Here is a 22,195-nt window from a genome sequence, read left to right as displayed (position 1 = left end):
CGTACGCGCTCGGGGGCGGAGGAGAGGAGACCCAATCATACGCGTATGCGCTCGGGGGCGGAGGAGAGCAGACCCAATCATACGCGTACGCGCTCGGGGGCGGAGGAGAGGAGACCCAATCATACGCGTGCACAGAGAGCAAGCCACAGGTGCCCCGGGACAGCCGACAGGGGGTCGGCTTGAGCAATGGACCCTGCCACCCCCGCCAAACTGAATCCCTCCCCTAAAAACCACGGGGCACAGCTGGCACGGGCACGGGCACGGGCACGGCCAGATACGCTCAGAGAACCACGGCGCCCGCTCATGCGCCACAGGCGGCGGTGTTTTCTTTTTTACCCAGCAGCCCCAGGGGTTTGCAGCTGCGCCAGCGCCAGGCACTTTATAACTCATACTCGGCAGCGGGCGAAATCCTGAGACCCCCTCTGGGGTGATCAGGGGGTCCGGCGAACGCGCGCGTCAAAAAAAAACAAAGACAAACAAACAAACGAACAAACAAACGAAAAAAAAAACGGACGAGAAACGTTAAAAGATTCAGACGAAAGTACGGTAAACGCGGTGGCGTGGGCCGGCGGGCCGGCCGCGCGGACGGGGGAACGCGCTTCGTTCTCTCGATTTGGACGGAACCGGTTCTCTGTTTTCCCCGTGTTTCGGGGGAGCAGATAGCAGCGGACGCGCAAGTCCCCCCCCCCCCCGCCCCCCCCCCCGCGTGTGGGCGGTGTCCCGCACAAACAGCCCAGACCCCCCCCCCCCCCCTCCCCGGTTGTTCCCGCTGCTCGTCGCCGGGCACGTGTCCCGAAAACCGCCCAAGCAACCGCCCAGGTCCTCCAGATCGGCTCTAAATTTAACGACGTCCCAAATTTACACGGCCCGCCCTCACCAGCGCCCTCACCAGCGCACCAAATCCGCCCTCACCAGCGCACCAAACCCGCCCTCACCAGCGCACCAAACCCAAGAGCAGTCACCACGCGGCCAAACCACAGAACACTTTAAAAACACGACTACAGCAGAGCAAACGCGTAAACGTTAGTCAGGTTAGGAACCACACCATGCACAAAATACGTGTTCAACAGACCTGGGTCAAAAACGTCCCTGTTTTGGATTCAAATGCTTTTCTATGCTTTTACCAACCTTGCCTGGTGTACTGGAACCAAAGAAATACGCTCAAAAAGTGAAAAACCTCGACTTCTTGTCATACCGGCAGGCTCAATTACGCCAGGCAAGATCAACAGACCACAGAAAAATATTTGAATCCAAAACAAATGTGTATTTGACCCAGGTCTGGTATTTAACAATTAACGCTTCATCAAACAGTGAGAGAAGCTCTGTGTAACAAAGGACAGAAACGTGGTGTTCTGTGACGAAAACACTGTCTTTCCACCGTTTCTCCACGTGGAATTAATAACAGCAAAATTAAGCCTACTAACCTGGGCTTGTCAGTCTTTGTTCTATAACTTTGTTGCTTCTGAACAGTCATTAAGGACAAGACAAAATCGCTCTCGCGTGCACACATAAACGCGCGCACGCACACACACACACACGCACACACGTACCTGTGTACATACAACCACTGAGTGAGTTACTGAAACAGCGTTTCCTAATGCTGCAGGCCTAGACCTATATGTGACATCATCCGAGCATCTGATAGGGTAGCACAGCTGGGAGATTCTGCCCCTAACCCTAACCCCCACACACAACACTACCCATTCCCTTAGCAGCTGGTAGAAAATGCTCTGCCCTGCTCAGAAGTACCAAAACCAAGCGTTCCACAGAGCCAAACCTTATTCTTGTGCTTCCACAACGTGCAACATTGCCCTAACCCTGAAAGCCATTTGCATACACACACACACACACACGGAGGCACACAAACACACGTGCGTGTGCGCGCACATACGCGAGACAAAAGTGTGCGTTTTTTTTTTCCCCTCCAAAAATGGTGGCATTTGCGCTAAAACAGGCACGTTAACTCCAGCGCTGCCCTCTGCTGGATGGTACGCATCATCACACCTCGTTGGCCGCAGGCTTGCCTTTCGGCACGGGTCCACCAGCACCACCTAGTGGACAGGGCCCGCAATCGCAGGATCACCTCTCGCCTTCCTCCCCGGCCCCAGGTCGCCCTCTGCTGGCTACCAGGGGAAGTAGCCGCGCTGCTGCAGCTTGCGCAGCAGGATGTGCGTCAGGTCGAAGGTGGTGAAGCTGACGCCCACGGCGACGGGGCCCTTGACCCAGTTCATGCTCAGGCCCTTGTAGAGCCCGCGCACCAGGCCCTCCTCCGCCACGATGTCGCGCATGGTGCCCGCGATGCTGCCGTACGTGTGCCCCGTCACGCCCGCCGTCTGCATCCGCCGCCGCACCACGTCCAGCGGGTACGAGGCCGACTGGCCGATCAGGCCCGCGCACGCGCCGAACGCCAGCCGCTCGTACGAGTACGGCTGGCTCCGCCCACTGCGCTCTGCAGGAGACAGAGAGAGACGCGCGGAGGGTCAGACCGAACCGGCCCTGCTCCTGGAGGCCCACCTTCACTCCAACCCTCACAAAGCCACACCTCATTGGGGTTGGGGAGGCGGGGCCTTACCTGCGTGCAGCTTCTTGAGCGTCTCGTAGGTGAAGAAGCTGAGGCCGGCGTACGGGATGACGCCCAGGATGGTGGGGGTGAACCCGCGGTACAGGGTCTTAAGCCCCTCCTCCCGGGAGATCCGCACGAAGACGTGCATGATGTTACTGTACCTGGGGGGGGAGGGTCAAAGGTCAAAGCAGGCCAACGCCCTGTGATAGGGATCCATATATGAACACAGACTGCATGGCTGTTTAATGGCTGCTTCATAAAGGCTTGACATGTCCAACCAAACGCTTTCACTGGGTTTTTAGCGGAGGGAAACCTTCAAAGTAGCCGTTATGGAAAAATAAGAGGGCAAAGAATTACTGGTACAGGGTGTTAGTGGGTGAACGGTGTGTAGTGGGGTGAATGGTACTGGCTGTTAGCGGATGAACAGTGTGTAGTGGGGTGAATGGTACTGGCTGTTAGTGGATGAACAGTGTGTAGTGGGGTGTTAGCGGATGAACGGTGTGTAGCGGGGTGTTAGCGGATGAACAGTGTGTAGTGGGGTGTTAGCGGGTGAACGGTGTGTAGTGGGGTGTTAGCGGATGAACAGTGTGTAGTGGGGTGAATGGTACTGGCTGTTAGCGGGTGAGCGGTGTGTAGTGGGTGTTAGCGGCTGCTCACATTTCCTTGGGTGTCACCGCCATCCTGGCTCGGACCATGTCCAGAGGGTAGGTCATCATGGCGGCCGTGGTGCCCGCCAACGACCCGGCGAGTAACCGTGGCAACGGCGGCAGGGCCCTGAGAGAAAGGCACAGGACACGGGAACGAAACGCCGACCGTAAATAAAAGCAGTTAGCGAACCGCGCGCAGGAATACGCCAGTTACTCAGAACCTTCCTTGACGCTAGGGCCTGACTCCCAGCACCTCATACAGAGAGGCTAAAGCAGCGTGTGAGAGACTGCTGCCCTCTAGTGGCTGGAGGAGATTCAGACATCTATCAGACGGGGGGGGGGGGTAGTCAAACAGGCAGAGGAGGCATGCGGTGCATTTCCAGAGAATCTGAGCAGTGTTTAAACACAGCGTGCCGATTGGTCGGTGCAGCAGAGGTAGAGGGGGTGGGCGGAGCTTAGGGAGCGGAAAGGGGCGGTCCTTACTTCCCCTGGAAGCCGTAGTACTCGCCCAGGAGCCGCTTGTACTGCTCGTGGGCGCAGAACTGGATGGCGGCGTAGGGGATGACCCGCACCATGGTGGCCGAGTTGCCCCTCCAGAGGCTGAGGAAGCCGTCCTGCAGGTAGGTGCGGTAGATCAGCCGGTACGCTTCCTGTGGGGGGGGGGGGCGGAAACGAACAAACCACACCCTCAATGCCACAGAGCCACGCCCCCACTCAGTCCCACCAACGCACTCTCAATATCATCCTGTCAGTCAAAATCAGAGCCCCACCCCCCAACGTAGCTCAAACACTCGCCCAATCTTGTCTTGTCAGTCAAAGTCAGAGTCCCGCCTCCTCCACCCATCAAACATTCCCCTAATCTCATCCTGTCAGTCTGAACCAAAAGCCCCGCCCCATTCTCCTAACGCAGGATTGGTCAGGCTGGGTCCTGGTTACCCCCCCGCTGCTGCTTTCTTGTGTCTAAATTCACTGCTAATTTGAAAACCCAGCAGACCCCGTGACTCTCCCAGACCTTGGCTGGGGACAGTTCTCCTGACCATATTAAGAAATATCCTGTGCCGGGGCACTGTCCTTGTATACTGTAACCAAGACAACCAGGCGTCCATTTTAACGCCAGGACACCCGTGGCTGACCAGATGGCCATCTTCAGGCTGAGGTACAGAGGGAAAGAATTTGTGAACATTTATGTGACCACTATCCAATTACTTCTCAGACAACACGTAAGCAGTTTACCCAGAATGCTGTGGGGGGCGGGGGGTTGTGTGATTCTGTAGAAGGGACTTTTCTTGCAGGGTTTAGTATTCGCAAAGAAGGCCAGCTAGTTCCTCTTCGGAATTAAAACAAACTTGAAACGACCTGAAAATCGAGACTTCAATGTGCATTTACCAACTTGCAGAGGTATGAGGAAGAGTGTTTTTCTGTAAGATTTTACCACCCCTGCACAAATGTGATCCTGTCTGGGGGGGTGTGGCCACATTCCTGAGGGGGCGGGGCAACCGGATCACCGTGAGCTACGTTCTTTATCACCAGTGACCTCATTTCATCCAGACAGACAGGATAGGACAGACAGAGAGAGAGACAGACAGGGTAGGACAGACAGAGAGACAGAGAGACAGGCAAACAAGCAGGTTAGGACAGACAGAGAGACCGAGAGAGAGACAGACAGGGTAGGACAGACAGACAGACAGGATAGGACACACAGAGAGACAGAGAGAGAGACAGACAGAGAGGGTAGGACAGACAGACAGGGCAGGACAGAGAGACAGACAGGGTAGGACAGACCTTACCTTAGCAGAGAATCTGTTTGAAGACACTGCAATACAAAGAGGAAATAAAAATGAGAACATGCCTTTTTTCCAAAGAATCTGTTCAGAAAAGATGAAGAGGAAGTGACAGGTGACACTGTGGCCTTCCTGCTTTATACCCAAAATACATAATGAATAACATGCAAATTTCAGAATGCAACGAGTTCTTATAATCATGATTATACTGGTCATTATTATAAGGCTTAATAAGCTCTCATTGCCTTGGATGTTGTTATAAGGCTTAATAAGCTCTCATTGCCTTGGATGTTGTTATAAGGCTTAATAAGCTCTCATTGCCTGGGATGTTGTTATAAGGCTTAATAGGCTCTCATTGCCTTGGATGTTGTTATAAGGCTGAATAAGCTCTCCTTGCCGTGGATGTTGTTATAAGGCTTAATAAGCTCTCATTGCCGTGGATGTTGTTATAAGGCTGAATAAGCTCTCCTTGCCTGGGATGTTGTTATAAGGCTTAATAAGCTCTCATTGCCGTGGATGTTGTTATAAGGCTGAATAAGCTCTCATTGCCTGGGATGTTGTTATAAGGCTTAATAAGCTCTCATTGCCGTGGATGTTGTTATAAGGCTTAATAAGCTCTCATTGCCTGGGATGTTGTTATAAGGCTTAATAAGCTCTCATTGCTGTGGATGTTGTTATAAGGCTTAATAAGCTCTCATTGCCTGGGATGTTGTTATAAGGCTTAATAGGCTCTCATTGCCTTGGATGTTGTTATAAGGCTTAATAAGCTCTCCTTGCCGTGGATGTTGTTATAAGGCTTAATAAGCTCTCCTTGCCGTGGATGTTGTTATAAGGCTTAATAAGCTCTCATTGCCTGGGATGTTGTTATAAGGCTTAATAAGCTCTCCTTGCCTTGGAAGATGATTTTGGTTCGGTCCAGAGGAGCCACGGTAGTTTTGGCCACAGCGCCGGCGAAGGCCCCAGAAAGCAGAGACGTGACCATCGTATGGCTCTGCTTAAAGCCCTGCAGACAGACAGGGAGAGAGACAGACCGTCAGACAGACAAAGAGACAGAGAGACAAATAGACAGAGATTCAGACAGACAGTCAAAAGGTCAGACATGGTAGGACAGACGGATACTAAAAATGACCCCTCAGTGAGTTTAGTAGGGACTCCAGTTAAGTGTGTTCTCTGGCAAATCAGTGACACTAATCAATGGTCAAACAATCAGGGAGAAAAGAAAAGCTGCAGGACTATTGACCTCCAGGGCAAATAGCCCAACGTTTAGATCGAAATCTCAGATTAAAATCCAAATAGTCAACCAACCACCCACACCGTCCCCTCTGCCCCCAAAAAACCTTTCGTTAAAAAAGGTGGCTGCTTGGACACAAAAAAGCGTAACACCTCTCCCCCCTGCAGCAAGCCAGAGGGACACAAAAAAGCGTAACACCTCTCCCCCCTGTAACAGACCAGAGGGACACAAAAAAGCGTAACACCTCTCCCCCCTGTAACAGACCAGAGGGACACAAAAAAGCGTAACACCGCTCCCCCCTGTAACAGACCAGAGGGACACAAAAAAGCGTAACACCTCTCCCCCCTGTAACAGACCAGAGGGACACAAAAAAGCGTAACACCGCTCCCCCCTGTAACAGACCAGAGGGACACAAAAAAGCGTAACACCACTCCCCCCTGTAACAGACCAGAGGGACACAAAAAAGCGTAACACCGCTCCCGCCTGTAACAGAACAGAGGTCAGCACTCGGCGTGCCTGTACTTGCTGGCCAGGGCATTCCGCGGTTGCCCTCGACGACACATTCCTGGGGTAGAAGATTAAACCAAGAGGGATGGGAGTACAGCCCGGGCGGGGGGGCTGGGGGGGGGGTCGTTCTTGTGCAAGGACAGACCCCAGACAGTGAGAGATCACTTGTCTTTCTCTGAGTACAAGAGTACAAAACGAAGGGGGGGGGGGGGTGTTTTGCGCAACACCCAGCTCCAAGCCGAAGAGTGCCGCTCCACGGGAGAGCGGAGAAGGGGGTGTGGCTTATCTGACTGCCATCTCTTGCCATATCTACGTTTGGGGCCGCAAAAAATGACACTCGCAAATGATTATTCCCCCTGGAAAATATTAATATCTGAGCCTGGGATCGGGCATCGTTCACAGGGATGTCAGGACTGTTCATATCGCTTTTTTGATTGTTTTGATAGATTCTTTAACTGGAGGGGATGGGACCTTTGAAAGACTTTAAACATTCCACTCCTCTTACATTCTCTCTCTCTACATGCGCATGTAAAAGAGACAAACACCCACGTTATGTGTGTGCAAAGGCAAAAAAATATATAGGAGGAAAACGGCGTTCATTTCTCCCATAGGCCGTCAGTTTTTTTTGATCAGGAAGTCTCGAAAATGCTCACGAACCCGGAGGGAATGACGGCAGTACTTCTGAGGCCCACTGAACAGGGTGCTAATGGTAGCTCTGATGCTAACGCGGCCGGGAGCAGACACAGACTGCAGGCAGAGATAAGCAGAGAGTCAGTGCCTGCACACTGTGAGGTGCTGGCGAGATACACCCTGTGTGTGTGTGTGTCGGTGTGTGGGCGTGCGTGCGCTTGTGTTTGTGCGTCCGTTTTGCGCAGAGACACCTGGGATCCCTTAAATGAAGGGCGTGTGTGGTCTTGTGCTCGGCTTTCTGGAACCTTCCACCAAAGCCCTGGCTGTAAAAAAAAAAAAACCGAAGTTCTGGAAGGTGTCCATGGTAGCGTGCCAGGACGAGCTCGCCAACACGAAAACAGCCAAACCCTGCCGCGAGATCCAGGACTGACAAACCCGGAATTCTGAACTGAATTTTCAAGCTCTCTCCCAGATCCCGTTCTCTCAAACTGCACAGCCCAAAATTAAAGAACAGAAACAGGCACAGAAATCAGCACATCAACACGGAAATAAAAAATCTGACACAAATCCACAAAGAAACAGCCAGCATATGAAAATGACTACCCCGAATATTAATTCTGAATGCAGAAATTTGTGATTTCTGAATCAAAACCATTTTCCAAGGGCATTATTAGCATAGAACATGAAAATGATGCCCATGGTAAAAAAATTAATGAGTACAGTTCACAAAAATTTAAAGACTTTTTCATGCAGCAAAGGAACCCTGAATCACCCATGAACTATCAATTCCAGCTGCCCTGATTGGGGTGTGTCACTGTGGGCGTGTCTAAGCGTGTCACTGTGGGCGTGTCTAAGCATGTCACTGTGGGCGTGTCTAAGCGTGTCACTGTGGGCGTGTCTAAGCGTGTCACTGTGGGCGTGTCTAAGCGTGTCACTGTGGGCGTGTCTAAGCGTGTCACTGTGGGCGTGTCTAAGTGTGTCACTGTGGGCGTGTCTAAGCGTGTCACTGTGGGCGTGTCTAAGCATGTAACTGTGGGTGTGTCTAAGTGTGTCACTGTGGGCGTGTCTAAGCGTGTCACTCCGGGCATGTCTAAGCGTGTCACTGTGGGCGTGTCCATGTGGGCGTGTCCACATACCTCAGACTGGGCAGCAGGAGGGCGTGGCAGCACCTCACCCTGGGCGAGGGCCCTGGGACCCTGATGTTCCTGCACCCCGTTCCCCATGGCAGGACCCCCACGCACATGCAGGCTCGGTCACGGGGCAACCACCCCCCTCCCCAAACCACACTGTAGGGAGCAAAACACAGAGAGAACAGGGTTCAATCCCACAATTTCCCTGATCCACAGCCAAACACCCCCACCTTTAAAACACTCAGACACTGAATCGCTTTCACACACTCACACACACAGATTCAAACTCATGCACACACTTCAGTGAAACTTGGGAACAAAAATAGCTGCTAGCACTAGCGCACCTGAAGCACACTTGATCTCTTTCATTCACATTGGTTACTTTTAATCTCTCTTTTAATCCCCCCCAGCCAAAGAACAGAATGTTCCGTCATTCATCCCTGACTGTTTTTTGTTTTCGGTACTTACCCCTACCCCACCCCCACTACGGGGGCAGATCGCCGGAGTGCCCTTTGTGTCAGGCGTTCTCACAGGACGCCCGGGTCCACAGACTGGGGGTCCTCCTCGGGTCCTAATGCATCATGTGACATGGGAGAGAGATAACAGCACAGCATTGGCCTTTCCTTCCTGTCCGAGGCTTAAATTATCGACAGAGGTGAGGTTTAAAAATAAAGCTGCCCGGAAGCTGGCCTGGCTCTCCCACACAAAAACCACGCTGGACTACGGACCCCAGCTCAGCCTCATCAAACCTGGCACTGTCAGCATGAAGGACCAGAGGTTGCGAGTTTGAACCCAGAGCTGCATCACGACTGTGGCACACTCTCGAGTAGCACAGGCGACCCGCATGTACAACTCCAGTAAAAACAACAACCAGTCTGACAGTGAGCTTATCTGCTTATCCAGCTAAGGGCGTATGTGGAAACACTACTCTCGGGTATACAAATAGCCAGCGGTCATCTAATGAGTCATTTTCCTTTACAAAATACAACAATAACTTTGCAAACAGTGGTTCCATGTTTAAGACACCCCCCGCCTGCCCAAAGGATTTATGTAGGACAACAACACAGACCGTGCTGTTTGGCAAACACCACGCGTCCAGCCCTGAGCTGCTTTTTGGGTGAAAGGTCCCCTATTTATAGAAGTGTGGGAAAGGTGAGGCAAGTCCACCCTCCCATACCCCATAACCCCACCCCCCCCCCAAAAGTCCTATATACATTTCACCACTAAACTAATACAGCAATGGAAATCGATAATATAACATTAATAAAGCACAATATTGTAATCGGGAGAAAAACAGAGCTTACACAGTGGCTTAAGCCTTCACTGGAGGGGACAGAGAGTGTCTCCTAAGGTAAGACCCGCCCCCTGACGCACAGACAGCCAATAAGAATTAAGAAGATGGAGCAATACGGAAAAAAAAAACAATGCGCACGTTACACAGATGGAGCTGCTTTTTAAAGTCCCTCCTTCTACACGCTGCCCCCCCACCCTTTCATCTGTCCACCCCCCTCTCCTTTTTCACAATCACATCCTCAAATTCTCTCTCTCTCTCATTTCATATGCTACTAAACACGCACGCATCTTTGGGTATTTGGTTTTGTTTTTTTCTACAGGGAGTACAGATGGAGAAGCTTCAGATTCAAAGAAGAAGAAGAAAACAAAAAAACAACTTCCTCGACACCCGATGTGTGAGGTGTGCAAGACCGCAGATGACTCTGCGTTTGTTATTACAGAGTGTTGAGCAGTTAATGTACTCGTTATTATACATACGATTATATATGTTAGTAGCGGTGACTTATTTGTGCATTTACTGTTCAGGGAAATGCAGAAGACCAATGAGAAATTATAAATTAAACTTTTAAACACAGGTGCAACCACTGACCGTTTCCCTGTGGCTGAAGACCCACCTCTTCAGACTCCACCCCCTAAATTATTTCAGGGATTTCAAAATGGTATTTGAATGGTTTTAAGGTTGTTGTTTTTTTTACAGTTTCGTATGAATGCTATCTGTGTGCAGTTATGATTTGTATCATTGGTCATAGTTGGCACAGCTAACTGTGCATCAGTGAATTTGCACATACGCTAGCTGGTCAGAGAAAGTTAGCCGTCGCTAATGGACACACACAGTAAATCAGTGGACTGCACAAATGCCCTCTCACTGTCAGACGCACTGCTTAGAGACATCTGCCGAATGCCTGTAATGCAATGCTTGTAATGTAATGCAATGCAATGACTGGTACCTTGCAGGGCAGCCTTTCACCGTTGGCGTGTGAGTGTGTGTGTGAATGAGAGGCATCAACTGTAAAGCGCTTTGGATAAAAGCGCTACATAAACGCAGTCCATTTACCATTTACCAAACTGCACGACCTCACAGCTCACGAAAACCACCCAGGCGTGCCCTTCCTTTCCCCGCAAACCGAACCGCAGCACTGAACACCAGGGCGGCGCCATGGAGCAGGACAGAGCAAAGGGCAAAGGTTTCAACCCCACCTACTGTACACCCAAACAGGGTGTTAACTTTGGTGACTGAACAACCAGGGTAAATATTTCAGCATAACTGATAGCTGGCAAAATTTAAGCTCTGTATGTGAAACAGAATTAGTACCTAACAATGTTTAAGCAAACAAGTTCCTTTTGTTTTTGTACATCACTTTTCACACATACTAACACGCAGCACAAACAGAAAATCATCTTTTTTTTTAAAAACTTGGTAAAGTGGAAATGCCCACACAGGCTCCTCCTCAGACCCAAAAATACCACCTTAATATCCCCTGGGTTATAATAACAGTCTGCTTTAAATGCTTATTTGTTTTACACTATCTTCGATGGTTTAGTTTTCCCAACGCCCTTCGAGGCGTACGTGTGCCAACACACAATTCAAATTCAACAGGTCTCTCTGCTCTGCCACAGATCTTTGAGAGCAACAAGATGAGCAAGCGAGCAAATTCAAACGTTGGCGTGTGTGAAAATTCGATTCCCGAGGGGGGGGGGGGGGTTGGGGGGGGAGTGATGAACTGGCGACGCACAGTGTCCAGCGGGGAAGAAGCCTTGAACCAGAACCGTCAGCAGTTTAGAAGCAGCAGAGAGCACAGGAGCAACACAGGAGCTGAGTGTCTCAGTCTGTACTCTGTGTCCCTCTGCGCTGTGGTGGGAGAGATTAATCAGGAGCAACACAGGGGCTGAGTGTCTCAGTCTGTACTCTGTGTCCCTCTGCGCTGTGGTGGGTGAGTTTAACCAGCGCTGCAGGACCCAGTTGGCCAAAGCAGTGTTTACTTGCGTATCTCAGCACTCTGGTGCCATCTCCCACGGGCCTCCGATCTGTCTAAATGGAGCATTTGGCCTCATATCACACCCCCCCCCCCCTAATTCCCCAACCCCCTCCCTCCCCACTTCCAAAAACCTGCATCCAAATCCGTCATTTTATTTTCTCGTCCCTTTCTTAATTCCTTTTCTGCCCGGGAATTCAGTAGCCTGGTGGGGTTCCGGTTAAACATCTCAGGTAAGTGTGAAAATGGAGCTTGGGTTTCCCCCGGCAGTCAGGTCTTTCACAAGCAGCGCTGGACCCCACTTCCACTGAACGGGGCTCCGTGCAAGACAGCCATGTGACTCAACGCCAATAAAGGCTACCATGAACTCTGATTCCAGTACCAACAAGAACGCAATTCAGACGCTAAATAAGCTAAATAATCAGTGCAGATGTACTTGGTTCAAAGTCCAAAAGACGACGTGTGTTTTTATTTGGGGGGTGGGGGTAGGGGGGTTTCTGAGTTACTCAAACTATTCTGAGCCAACCACGAGAAAAAATTAACCTCAGGATTTAGTTACAGCAAAACCTGTATTTCCTGCTTGTGGTTCCACTTTATGGTGATTTCTAGGGTGTTTATTTTTTTTAAAACTATTATTATAATAATTATACTTTAAAGTTGCTCATTTTTTTGAGGGCCCTGCGTCTGGTTAAAGTTCATCTGAACAGACAAGTAGTCGAAATAATCTATACCTTTGAAACTTTGATCCCCTTGTCCCTCATTGCGTCTTACTTGACAGACACATTTACATGACCCAGTCAGGACGGTTTACATACAGTAACTTCCGCTCACAGCTTTCCTAATATTAGCAGTTTACACAACAGGGTCGTGGTAGTGATTTTCTCGAAACTGCAATGACAATGGCCTTGTTGCGGATTCAGACCAGTAACCCTAATTTCAAATGAATGAATCAATTTTTTTTTTTTCCACTGTGTGAATGATTTATATTCCTAAACCAGGCGTATAATACAATGGCAATTAAGATTTACTACGACATTACGAAGCTTTGATCTAACGTCCACAGCGGAATACACCGCAGCTAGCTGACAGACATCATCACTTTAGTTAATATACTGAGTGTTCGTCACAACCGTGTAATATAAAGGAATATTTTGCATATTTTAATACAATTATTTTTAAATAAACTGCCTGCGTTCGTTCACAGAAATGGAGGAAACGACCATGCTTCTGGATAATTCCACGCGTAGTCTACTTTCTACAACCTATGGCGAGCTCGTATCATTATCGTGGGCAGACACAGACAGCTCACTTGCTAGCGTTAACCAACAGTTTATTTGCTGGACAGTTTAGCAAGCCAGCAACTCGTAACAGCCTAGCAATGATGGAGCAAGCGACGGGTCATTAGCAACGCGTTGCACACCATAGTCGCGCCTAATCTAAATGCACAGTCAAAAGTTAAAGCCAGGCTTAAATATAACGTGGGACAGTTAGACTAGTTTGATATTTGAAAAACAACACCGCTGGCTAACCACACGCTGTTATCAACAAGCTAAACACAAAACAAGACAGCTAACAAGCGCTAGTCCTAAGCAGCTGGCGTTAGAGCTAAATGAGTATTATGTCAACTCGCGGGATGGAACTAGCTAACACAGCACCCAGGCGAGACTAACGTTAAAATAGCCTGAATAGAACTGACAGTGCGCCGACAGCTGTAATGTTAGCTAATGCTGCACAGCTCCCGTTAGCTATGTGCATGTGCATTCCACCGCAGCGCCAAAGCGTGTTCGTTTGCATTAGCTAACGCCAGCTAGCCCACTGTGAACAGCTATCGAGCAACCTCTATTCGATAACCTTAACTACGGCACTATCATTCCTTACCGATATTTTCGCAGCACCACCTGTGGCTTTCGGTGCTTTTAGATTTTTCGGATCCAACTTCAAATCTCCGACAACTCGCCTCTTCAATGACACTCCTCCTCCTTGAACGGTAGCTTGCAAGCGAAGTTCCCAGTTAAAACTTACAAGCCAGTCAGCTAAGTCTTCGCATCAATGTGCGATGCCCCTCGGAGTCCAGTCGTTGTGAGACATTTCTTCAAACCAGTGGAAAGTTGTCAACATTTCCTCCTAACGCCCCATAACCACGACAGCGACGTGACTTTCACAAATGCGAAAGCAGTATCTTCTGTGCTTGCTGCTATCTTGGCAGTGGGAGAGCCCCACAGAGGACCTTGGGAAACTGAGTTCTGAGGCAATGCTCACTGCGATAGGTTGTTTTGAGGGGCGTGGAGGTTGAAACCGAGTTTGTTTGAGGACAACAATTGAAAACAAAGCAAACTTGTCTGTGGCTGGTAGTTCTCATTCTAAGAAATAAGCGAAAACCCAAAAATGAAGACATTCAGCAGTTTTAATTAATAAAAAACAAATAGAAAATGTAGCAGAGTCAAAGGCCTTACTGTACATGACAGGCGAGCAGATTCGCAGTTTAAACTAGCAGCAGCAGATGCTACCGCGCAATAGTCATTAAGCGTTCAGCTAAGTTCTTGGTAAAAAGTGGTAATAAGAACACTTTCAAAAACGCGGATCGTTTTTCTACCAAATCGGTAATTTCAAAACAACTACCAGACAGACTGACCATGCGTGTTTAACTTCGGTGAATGGGCACTTAATATATTCATATAGTTGGCTCATAAATAAAAGTATACGCCGTAACTTGGGTATTACGTAACTTTCTAAAAATGGGGCAAGTTCAAACTACAAAATATGAATCCATAAGAAAAAACACATGTCGAAATTTAATTGGAAGAAGAAAAAAATATATGTACAATATACAACAGCAGAAACCAAAAAAAAGGCCCAGATCTCGTATTAAATGTGGCTTAAAGAACACTGCAGAAGCTTCCAGCACTTACAAACATTGAGGACAAAAATTAATGCACAGATTCACTGATCTTTATGTCATCTGGATCCCCTTCAATGTTTCCGCCATGTCTAGCTGATCCCCACGTAATACAGATCAGGGAAACCAGGAGTTAGTAATGGGTGGCTCATTCTGCACTGGTGTACGTGTGGACGTCCTCCATGCTGTAGTATCAAATCAGCTCCAGTCCCGAATGTGGCTGGCAGCTGTGATTGGCTGTTGCCTGGGGGAGGGGGGGGGGGTTCCACTAGTGTCTGCCGAGTGAGGGCTTCCAAATCCCACAATGCATCAGTGCTACAAAGCTCTATTGATCTTGCCTGGCGTAATTGAGCCTGCCAATATGACCAGCGGGAGGGGTATGCATTTTTTGAGAGTATTTCATCGGTTCCAATACACCAGACAAGATCAGTAAAGCGTGGGAAAGTATTTGAATCCAAAACAAATAGGTATTTGACCCGGGTCTGGTTCCGTGTCTCCTGCGGTACGGTTGGTGGGAGGCAGTTTGGAAGCATTAAATCTACAAACGACATCTGCACCAATGAAGCCGGCCTGCATGTACAACCGATGGTCTGATTTAAGTAAGAGAGGAAATGGAAAAAACGAGAACAATAATTTAGTGAAACCTGCAGCACTGAGACCTCATCTGTGACCACATAGATGGTTAGGGGGGCGGGGTCCTGTTCATTGGGGCGGGGTATAGTGGTTAGGGGGTGGGGTCTAGTTGGTAAGAAGGCGGGGTCTGGTGGGTAGGGGGTGGGGTCAGGTGACTAGGGGGCGGGATTTGGTTCGTAGGGGGGGTGGTCTTGTGAGTAGGGGACGAGGTCCAGCAGGTAGGGGGGCAGGGTCCGGTGGGTAGGTGGTGGGGTCAGGTGTGTACGGGGCAGGGTCCGGCGGGTATGGGGCGGGGTCCGGCAGGTAGGGGCGGTATGGGGCAGGGTCAGGCAGGTAGGAGGCGGGGTCCGGCGGGTATGGGGCGGGGTCCGGCAGGTAGGGGCGGGTATGGGGCGGGGTCAGGCAGGTAGGGGGCAGGGTCCGGCGGGTATGGGGCGGGGTCAGGCGGGTAGGGGGCGGGGTCCGGCGGGTATGGGGCGGGGTCCGGCGGGTATGGGGCGGGGTCAGGCGGGTAGGAGGCGGGGTCCGGCGGGTATGGGGCGGGGTCAGGCGGGTAGGGGGCGGGGTCAGGCGGGTAGGGGGCGGGGTCAGGCGGGTAGGGGGCGGGGTCAGGCAGGTAGGGGGTGGGGTCCGGCGGGTAGGGGGCGGGGTCCGGCGGGTATGGGGCGGAGTCCGGCGGGTAGGGGGCGTGGTCAGGCGGGTAGGGGGCGGGGTCCGGCAGGTAGGGGGCGGGGTCAGGCGGGTATGGGGCGGGGTCAGGCGGGTAGGGGGCGGGGTCAGGCGGGTAGGGGGCGGGGTCCGGTGGGTATGGGGCGGGGTCAGGCAGGTAGGGGGCGGGGTCCGGCGGGCAGGGGGCGGGGTCTCAGTTGGTCAGGCTGCCCTTCTTGCCCGTCCACAGCTCGCGCAGCTCCACCGGGCAGCCCAGGTCCCGCAGCGCAGCGCGCCCCACGTCCCCGCAGTCCCGGTGCGCAGCCAGCACCCGGCGAATCAGGGCCTCCGCCCCCATATCCAGGATGGGCTGGCTGAACGTCTCCGTGCGCGCCACCAGGTTCCGCAACAGCATGCAGGACTGCCTCTGTGGGGGGGGGGGGGGGGGGGGGAGAGCGAGAGAGGGGGAGGGGGGGAGGGGGAGAGAGGGGGAGAGAGAGAGGGAGAGAGAGGGGGGAGAGAGAGAGGGAGGAAGAGAGGGAGAGAGGGAGAGGGGGAGGGGTGGAGAGAGAGGGAGAGAGAGAGCCCGTTACAGCAGCCCTCTGTCCAAAAAAATTCAATTCTCCAAAAAAGGATCCCATTATCCCACCTAACAATTACAAACAGGGCTCCAGTTTAGTTTTCAAAACAGTAGCTGTTTAAAATAGGCTTACAACATTTAAAGGGGTAAAAAGCGGGAAAAGCAGTAACCAGAGGTGATTCCAGGATTCTTTCAATTGGAGGAGGGGGGAGGGGGGAGGGGGGCGGGCAGGGGTAACCAAAAACCAATCAAAGCTGGCCCACAGGAAAACAGAAATAAGCACAGGGTTGAAAATTGGCTTACGATGCATTGTACTGATCGACTGTTTTTCATGGAGAGAACAACACATTAATTCGGTGTACTAAGCAAAGCTTATAATACCATTAACACCATTAATAATTTAAGTTATTGCAGGGCTTCTTGGAACCCTATACGCTGCAATCCCCCTACAGTGCTCTGATCCAATGACGTAGAGCGGGCACCAGGGTTGGCCAATCATATTGTAGGGTGGGACCCCATGCCACCCCTTTTTCCTTTGTCTAAAATGGGTGCATTCTGCAGATTGTCCACCAGGTGTCTCTACAGCCACAGCGCTAGGACTGACAGGCCTCTAATTTGCAATAAATCAAGACAGGATTAATAAAAAGACTGATTCAACCATACAGGCAGATGAAACTCATGGCCCTACATATCTTTACCAAAGCAACCATGGCATGTACAGCCTCTGTGAGTGAGTGTGTGTGTGTGTGTGTGTGTGTGTGTGTGTCTCTGAGCCCCTTACCTGCACGTTGGCATCTCCTGGGTGGGCCTTCATGGCCTGCAGGGCAGCCAGAGCCCCTCCAGTGTCCATGATCACCTGGCAGTTGTTGGGTTTGCGCAGAGCCAGGACACTCATGGCAGCACAGCCCTGCTCACACACCTGCGTAACAGCAGCAACCAATCACAACACACAACCGACACTGAGCAAAAGCAGCAACCAATCACAATGCAGGAATGTGATACTACGCAACAGCAGCAACCAGTCACCCAGCAGGAACCTGATACTGTGCAACAGCAGCAACCAATCACACAACAGGAACCCAATACTGTGCAACAGCAGCAACCTATCACAATGCAGGAACCTGAATTTCTACTAAATAAAATTAGGTTAATAACAAATATCAAACGCTATCAGAAAGTGCCATGTCATGGGAAAAGAATTCTGTAAATTTTGTGACAGCTTCTTTTAACACTGTCATTAATTCACAGAAAAGTTTATGTCTGGGCGGGGGGGGGGGGGGTGGAAGTCACACCTGTGGATTGGACATGTGCCTGTTCATCGCCATGACGATAAGCTCGGTCCCTCCAGCCTTCACGATGGCGTCCTTCACGTCATCGTTTCCCGCGATGGCCCGCAGAGCGCCGAGCACCTGCTTCACCAGCTCCTGCGCAACAACGCAAACACACTGCGTTAGGGGCTAGGAACCCAACGCTGCGCAACAGCAGCAACCAATCACAATGCAGGAACCTGATACTGCACAACAACAGCAACCAGTCACAATGCAGGAACCTGATACTGCGCAAAGGCAGCAACCAATCACAATGCAGGAACCTGATACAGCGCAACAGCAGCAACCAATCACAAAGCAGGAACCTGATACAGCGCAACAGCAGCAACCACAAAATTAAAAACCAGCCGTGCTGCTCACTAGGAGAGCCAGGTTTGATGATTCGGGTCCGTACCTGGTGATCCAAGCTGTCGGCCAGGAGGGTCATCATGAACTTCAGCCCCCCCAGCTCGACGATGTCCTGGCAGAACTCGTTCCTCACAGCCAGACGGGACAGGGTGCCACACAGCTCGCTCAGGACACCCGTGTTATTCGGGTGAGCTGTGGGGTGGGGGGGGGGGGGTGAGACGGAGGGAGAGGGAGGGAGAGGGGAACAAACATTTGCAATGCGCTGCATGGCAACCATAATAAATTATTTTAGCTCTGAACTTTTTACGCATCAATTGACTTTCACAGCTAATCTATTAACTGACATTCTACCTTTGCACATTTGCCAATATGCTGTTTGTGTTTAGTGTGATTACTGCAAGTTTCCTCCTTCCTGACACTATAACGTTCTAGTTTGAGACTGTAAATACATATATGTGCTATTGACTGTAATCATACTCATATATATATATATTTCTCTTCATACCTTCAGTTTGTTTTCTTTTTTATTTTGATTTGCACTGTGGATTCCCCTGAATGTGAGCACGTGCAACAATGACATCACGTTCCACCGCGTGTCGGGCAGTGCGACCCAAACTGTCACTCAGTGTGAGTGACGCCTCCCCAGGCCCCGCCTCTTCCTCTCACCTCTCGCCGCCTCCATGAGGACCTTCAGCCCGCCGTGCTCCACGATGATCTTGGCGTGGTCGTGGGCGAGGCCGAAGGGCACCCGGACGTCGTCGTCGAAGGTCATGACGCGGAGCGCGGCGCAGGCCTCCCGCACCACGTCGACGTTCCCGCCGAGCCGCGCCACGGCGTCGGTGAGCAGGCCCAGGACGCCGGCCTTCGCCAGGTCCTGCCGGTTCTGCTCGTGCTTCAGGCAGAAGTGGCGCACCGCCCGCGCGCACGCGCACGTCACCGCCGCGTCCTCCCGCCACGCCCCCAGGACCCCCAACAGGAAGTCCCGCCCCGCCGCGTCCAGGAGGTCGGGCTGCCCGTCCGTCAGGGCCGCCAGCGCGGACAGGGCCGCCAGCAGCGCCTCTCGATCCTCCCCCGCCCTTTTGCAGCAGGAGAGGATTGTGGGATACGCGTCTTTCTGGGCGGCCAGGTGGCGCTGGGCGAAGCCCTTCTTACACTGCTCCGTGAAACGCTCCAGGTGACCACCTGCGCACGACAAGCTCGCTGAGCTCTGCAGGGCTTCTAGAGCCTGCGAGAAGCCAAAAACTCATTATCATTATCATTATTATTATTATTATTATTATTATTATTAATAATAAGTACTGAGACACTTGTTCCCAGGCCCAGCGTACAGGGTGTAACTACAGTATCCTTAATTTCTTTTTTTTCTTTTTTTACAAAATATAGGCCGGGCCTTATAATTCATAGCTGTGGCCCTGCCCTTAATGCTTAGAAAGTAGACCCCACTCTAATGCACTATATTGATATTAAACCAGCCTTTCCCGATTTCTGCAGCTAGGGGGTCAATCGGCAATACAATAAATTAACTGTAGTTTCATCAGGGAGATGATACAGAGACCTGAACGAATTCAATGAATGAATGAATGAATGAATGAATTACCTGCAGCACTTCATGCGTTTGTTCGTCCTTCGTCTCATCTGTTGCCGCTGTCGGTACTTCTTTCACAATGTTGCTGAGGTCCACGCCTGCAAACAAGCACGCCATTATTTTCGCTACTTGTCAGTGCATTTACGAAACCATGACAACAAATAAGAACACATTCGTCGTGTTCTGAATGGTCATGTACCACTGACACCCACGTATCCAGCGGAGTCTTGTGTTTCGCTTTGTCATGGGGTACCCAAAGAGGATCCGCACCTTGGGACTCGAACTGCTGTACGGCCTCGTTCAGGGCTTCGTCGGGGTCCATTTCGAACTCGTCGACATTTTCCTTGACCACCGCATCGAAGGTCTCTTGTGTGATCCTACGTGCCGCCATCTCCACGCCCAAGCCTACAGCTGCATTAGAAAGTCGAACAGATTGGTCATTGCACTCTAAAATCTTCCACACATCCAAATACAGCTAGCTATACAGATAGTTTTATGCTAGCAAGCTAACCGAGCAGCTCAGTCCATTCCAGCTGTCCACGAGAAAATACGACCGGCTGTCATAAAATATGACCGTCTATGAGAACAAATATCGCATTAGCGCAAGGTACTTTTCGCTAGCTAAACTACCTAAAGTGTGTTAGCTGAACAATTAACTACTCCATCGCAACTCACCACAACCGCCTTTCAGCCAAGCAACCCGCAACACGCAGATAACCGGCAGAATCACTGAACTAGTGGTTTATCGTACGTAACTAGCGTTACGGCAAGTTGTACACTTGGTTGGTTTCTACAGCGTAGCGCTAATGGATCAAGAATGGTAGTAGGCAACTTACGCTGACAAACGCATTCGGGTTGCGAGTGCATTGACGATACAAGGTTCCGCACAACTTACATTTACATTACAGAACCTCGACAGCCAATACATTTCTTGCCTTGGAGACAATTAAAACATAACCAAAACACTGAATAAACTTAAATAATAGCATATTAACACATTTAAATGTATTCTAAACTCTTGGGTAACAAAAAACACGTTGCTGGGAAAATATTGTCAACAAGTAAACATTATTTATTTTATTTTTACTAAATGTTGACATAGGTCTCAGCTTAGTAGACTGTATGGTTCCTGAGACCAAAATCAGACTAATGTCCCCTCCAGGGGATAAAAATGAATAGCTGGGACATAGGATGATATATTAATTTAATTTCACTGCTGCCTCGTATATATTAATTATTGAATTATTTTCTAGTCCACGGTCCGGGATATTGCATATTGTATCAATCCAAGCAAAGAGGAGAAAAAATGAAAAAACTGAATAACTGAGTTGGGTTGGGCTTGCAGCTTCTCTTGTTGGGCCAGTAGGGGGCAGAATTTCCCCCGGTACAATCCGAAAGCCAATAGCCCAGTACTTTGACAGGGTGGATACTACAATTCGGAGGCCTCCTTTCAGTTGAAACATTGAGTCAAGGTCTTGAACTTAAGAACACCATAGAACTTTATCACAACCAGCAGGAGGGGTATTCTGGGAACCTCTGCTAAATTCCCAAACTACTTCTCTCAGAACGGCTGCCCAACCGTTTCCTTAACACCGTAATGCTTTATAATTCCCTCCCATTCCATTTCAGCTGATGTGTGATGTGGTTGCTAGGCATCATCCAGGTGGGTGATACACAGTGGTGGTCACTGAGGAGTACCTCTTCAATGGAGAGCTCTTTGAGATTATCAATGCTGCTATATAAATGCAATTAATATCAATGCTGCTAAATTAATCCAATTATTATCAATGATGCTATAGATTATCAGAGGTGCTGCATACATCTAATTATTATCAATGGTGCTATACAAATCACGTTATTATTATCTTCCTCCCCAGTCAATGGCAGAATGTCACAATGACCTGTCCATTGGAAATAATGTTCCTTTTCGTCCACAAAATTCGTACAAAATTCAGGCGATTGGAACAAAACACTGGGGAGGACTTCTGCTTTCGGAACCTGGATTTTCCATTTTTGGTTGTTAGACAAGTTGCTGCTTTTGGCGATACAGTATGGTTGTCAATATTCTACGTTAAACTACGTCTCCCGAGATGCCTTTCGTCCAGAATTCTCGTTGCATTGGGTGAAATCCCGCGGGATGGAACAGCGACAGTGGTGGTGGTTGTTGTTGTTGTTGTTGTCGTCGGCAAAATGGCGTCTGGTGGAGAGGCCCCGGAGTCATGGTACCTCGCACTGCTCGGTTTCGCGGAGCACTTCCGCACCTCGAGCCCCCCAAAGATCCGTCTTTGCGTCCACTGTCTGCAGGCGGTCTTTCAGTTTAAGCCGCCGCAGAGGGTAGAGGCGCGGACGCATCTGCAGCTGGGATCGGTCCTCTACCACCACACCAAGAACAGCGAACTCGCCCGCAGCCACCTGGAAAAGG

At 50.4% G+C, this 22,195-nt stretch overlaps 3 protein-coding genes across 3 annotated transcripts in view; 1 reads left to right on the top strand and 2 right to left on the bottom strand.

Annotated features, from left to right (window-relative positions):
• Positions 1–912: 912 nt before the first annotated feature.
• slc25a42 (solute carrier family 25 member 42) lies at positions 913–15,401 on the bottom strand. Its single transcript, XM_035422624.1, has 9 exons — positions 13,634–15,401; positions 8,958–9,060; positions 8,496–8,645; positions 5,883–5,994; positions 4,998–5,023; positions 3,694–3,860; positions 3,221–3,337; positions 2,573–2,724; positions 913–2,449 (listed from the first exon to the last, which is right to left on the bottom strand). The coding sequence occupies exons 3-9, from the start codon at positions 8,580–8,582 to the stop codon at positions 2,124–2,126; spliced, it is 987 nt and encodes a 328-aa protein (XP_035278515.1). The 5' UTR covers positions 8,583–8,645; positions 8,958–9,060; positions 13,634–15,401; the 3' UTR covers positions 913–2,123.
• A 700-nt stretch (positions 15,402–16,101) lies between these two features.
• Positions 16,102–20,600, bottom strand: armc6 (armadillo repeat containing 6). Its single transcript, XM_035421224.1, has 8 exons — positions 20,449–20,600; positions 20,044–20,184; positions 19,786–19,871; positions 18,855–19,413; positions 18,235–18,380; positions 17,805–17,936; positions 17,294–17,431; positions 16,102–16,359 (listed from the first exon to the last, which is right to left on the bottom strand). The coding sequence occupies exons 2-8, from the start codon at positions 20,162–20,164 to the stop codon at positions 16,147–16,149; spliced, it is 1,395 nt and encodes a 464-aa protein (XP_035277115.1). The 5' UTR covers positions 20,165–20,184; positions 20,449–20,600; the 3' UTR covers positions 16,102–16,146.
• Positions 20,601–21,929: 1,329 nt separating this feature from the next.
• Positions 21,930–22,195, top strand: part of LOC118229063 (MAU2 chromatid cohesion factor homolog) — a 10,981-nt gene continuing 10,715 nt past the window's right edge. The window contains exon 1 of the mRNA XM_035420732.1: positions 21,930–22,195. This exon is cut by the window's right edge and continues 2 nt beyond it. Within this exon, the coding sequence (XP_035276623.1) occupies positions 21,964–22,195 (232 nt within the window). The 5' untranslated portion in view covers positions 21,930–21,963.

The sequence above is a fragment of the Anguilla anguilla genome, chromosome 6, assembly GCF_013347855.1.
Source record: "Anguilla anguilla isolate fAngAng1 chromosome 6, fAngAng1.pri, whole genome shotgun sequence".
NCBI lineage: Eukaryota > Metazoa > Chordata > Actinopteri > Anguilliformes > Anguillidae > Anguilla > Anguilla anguilla.
This window is presented reverse-complemented; position numbering and strand designations above follow the sequence as displayed.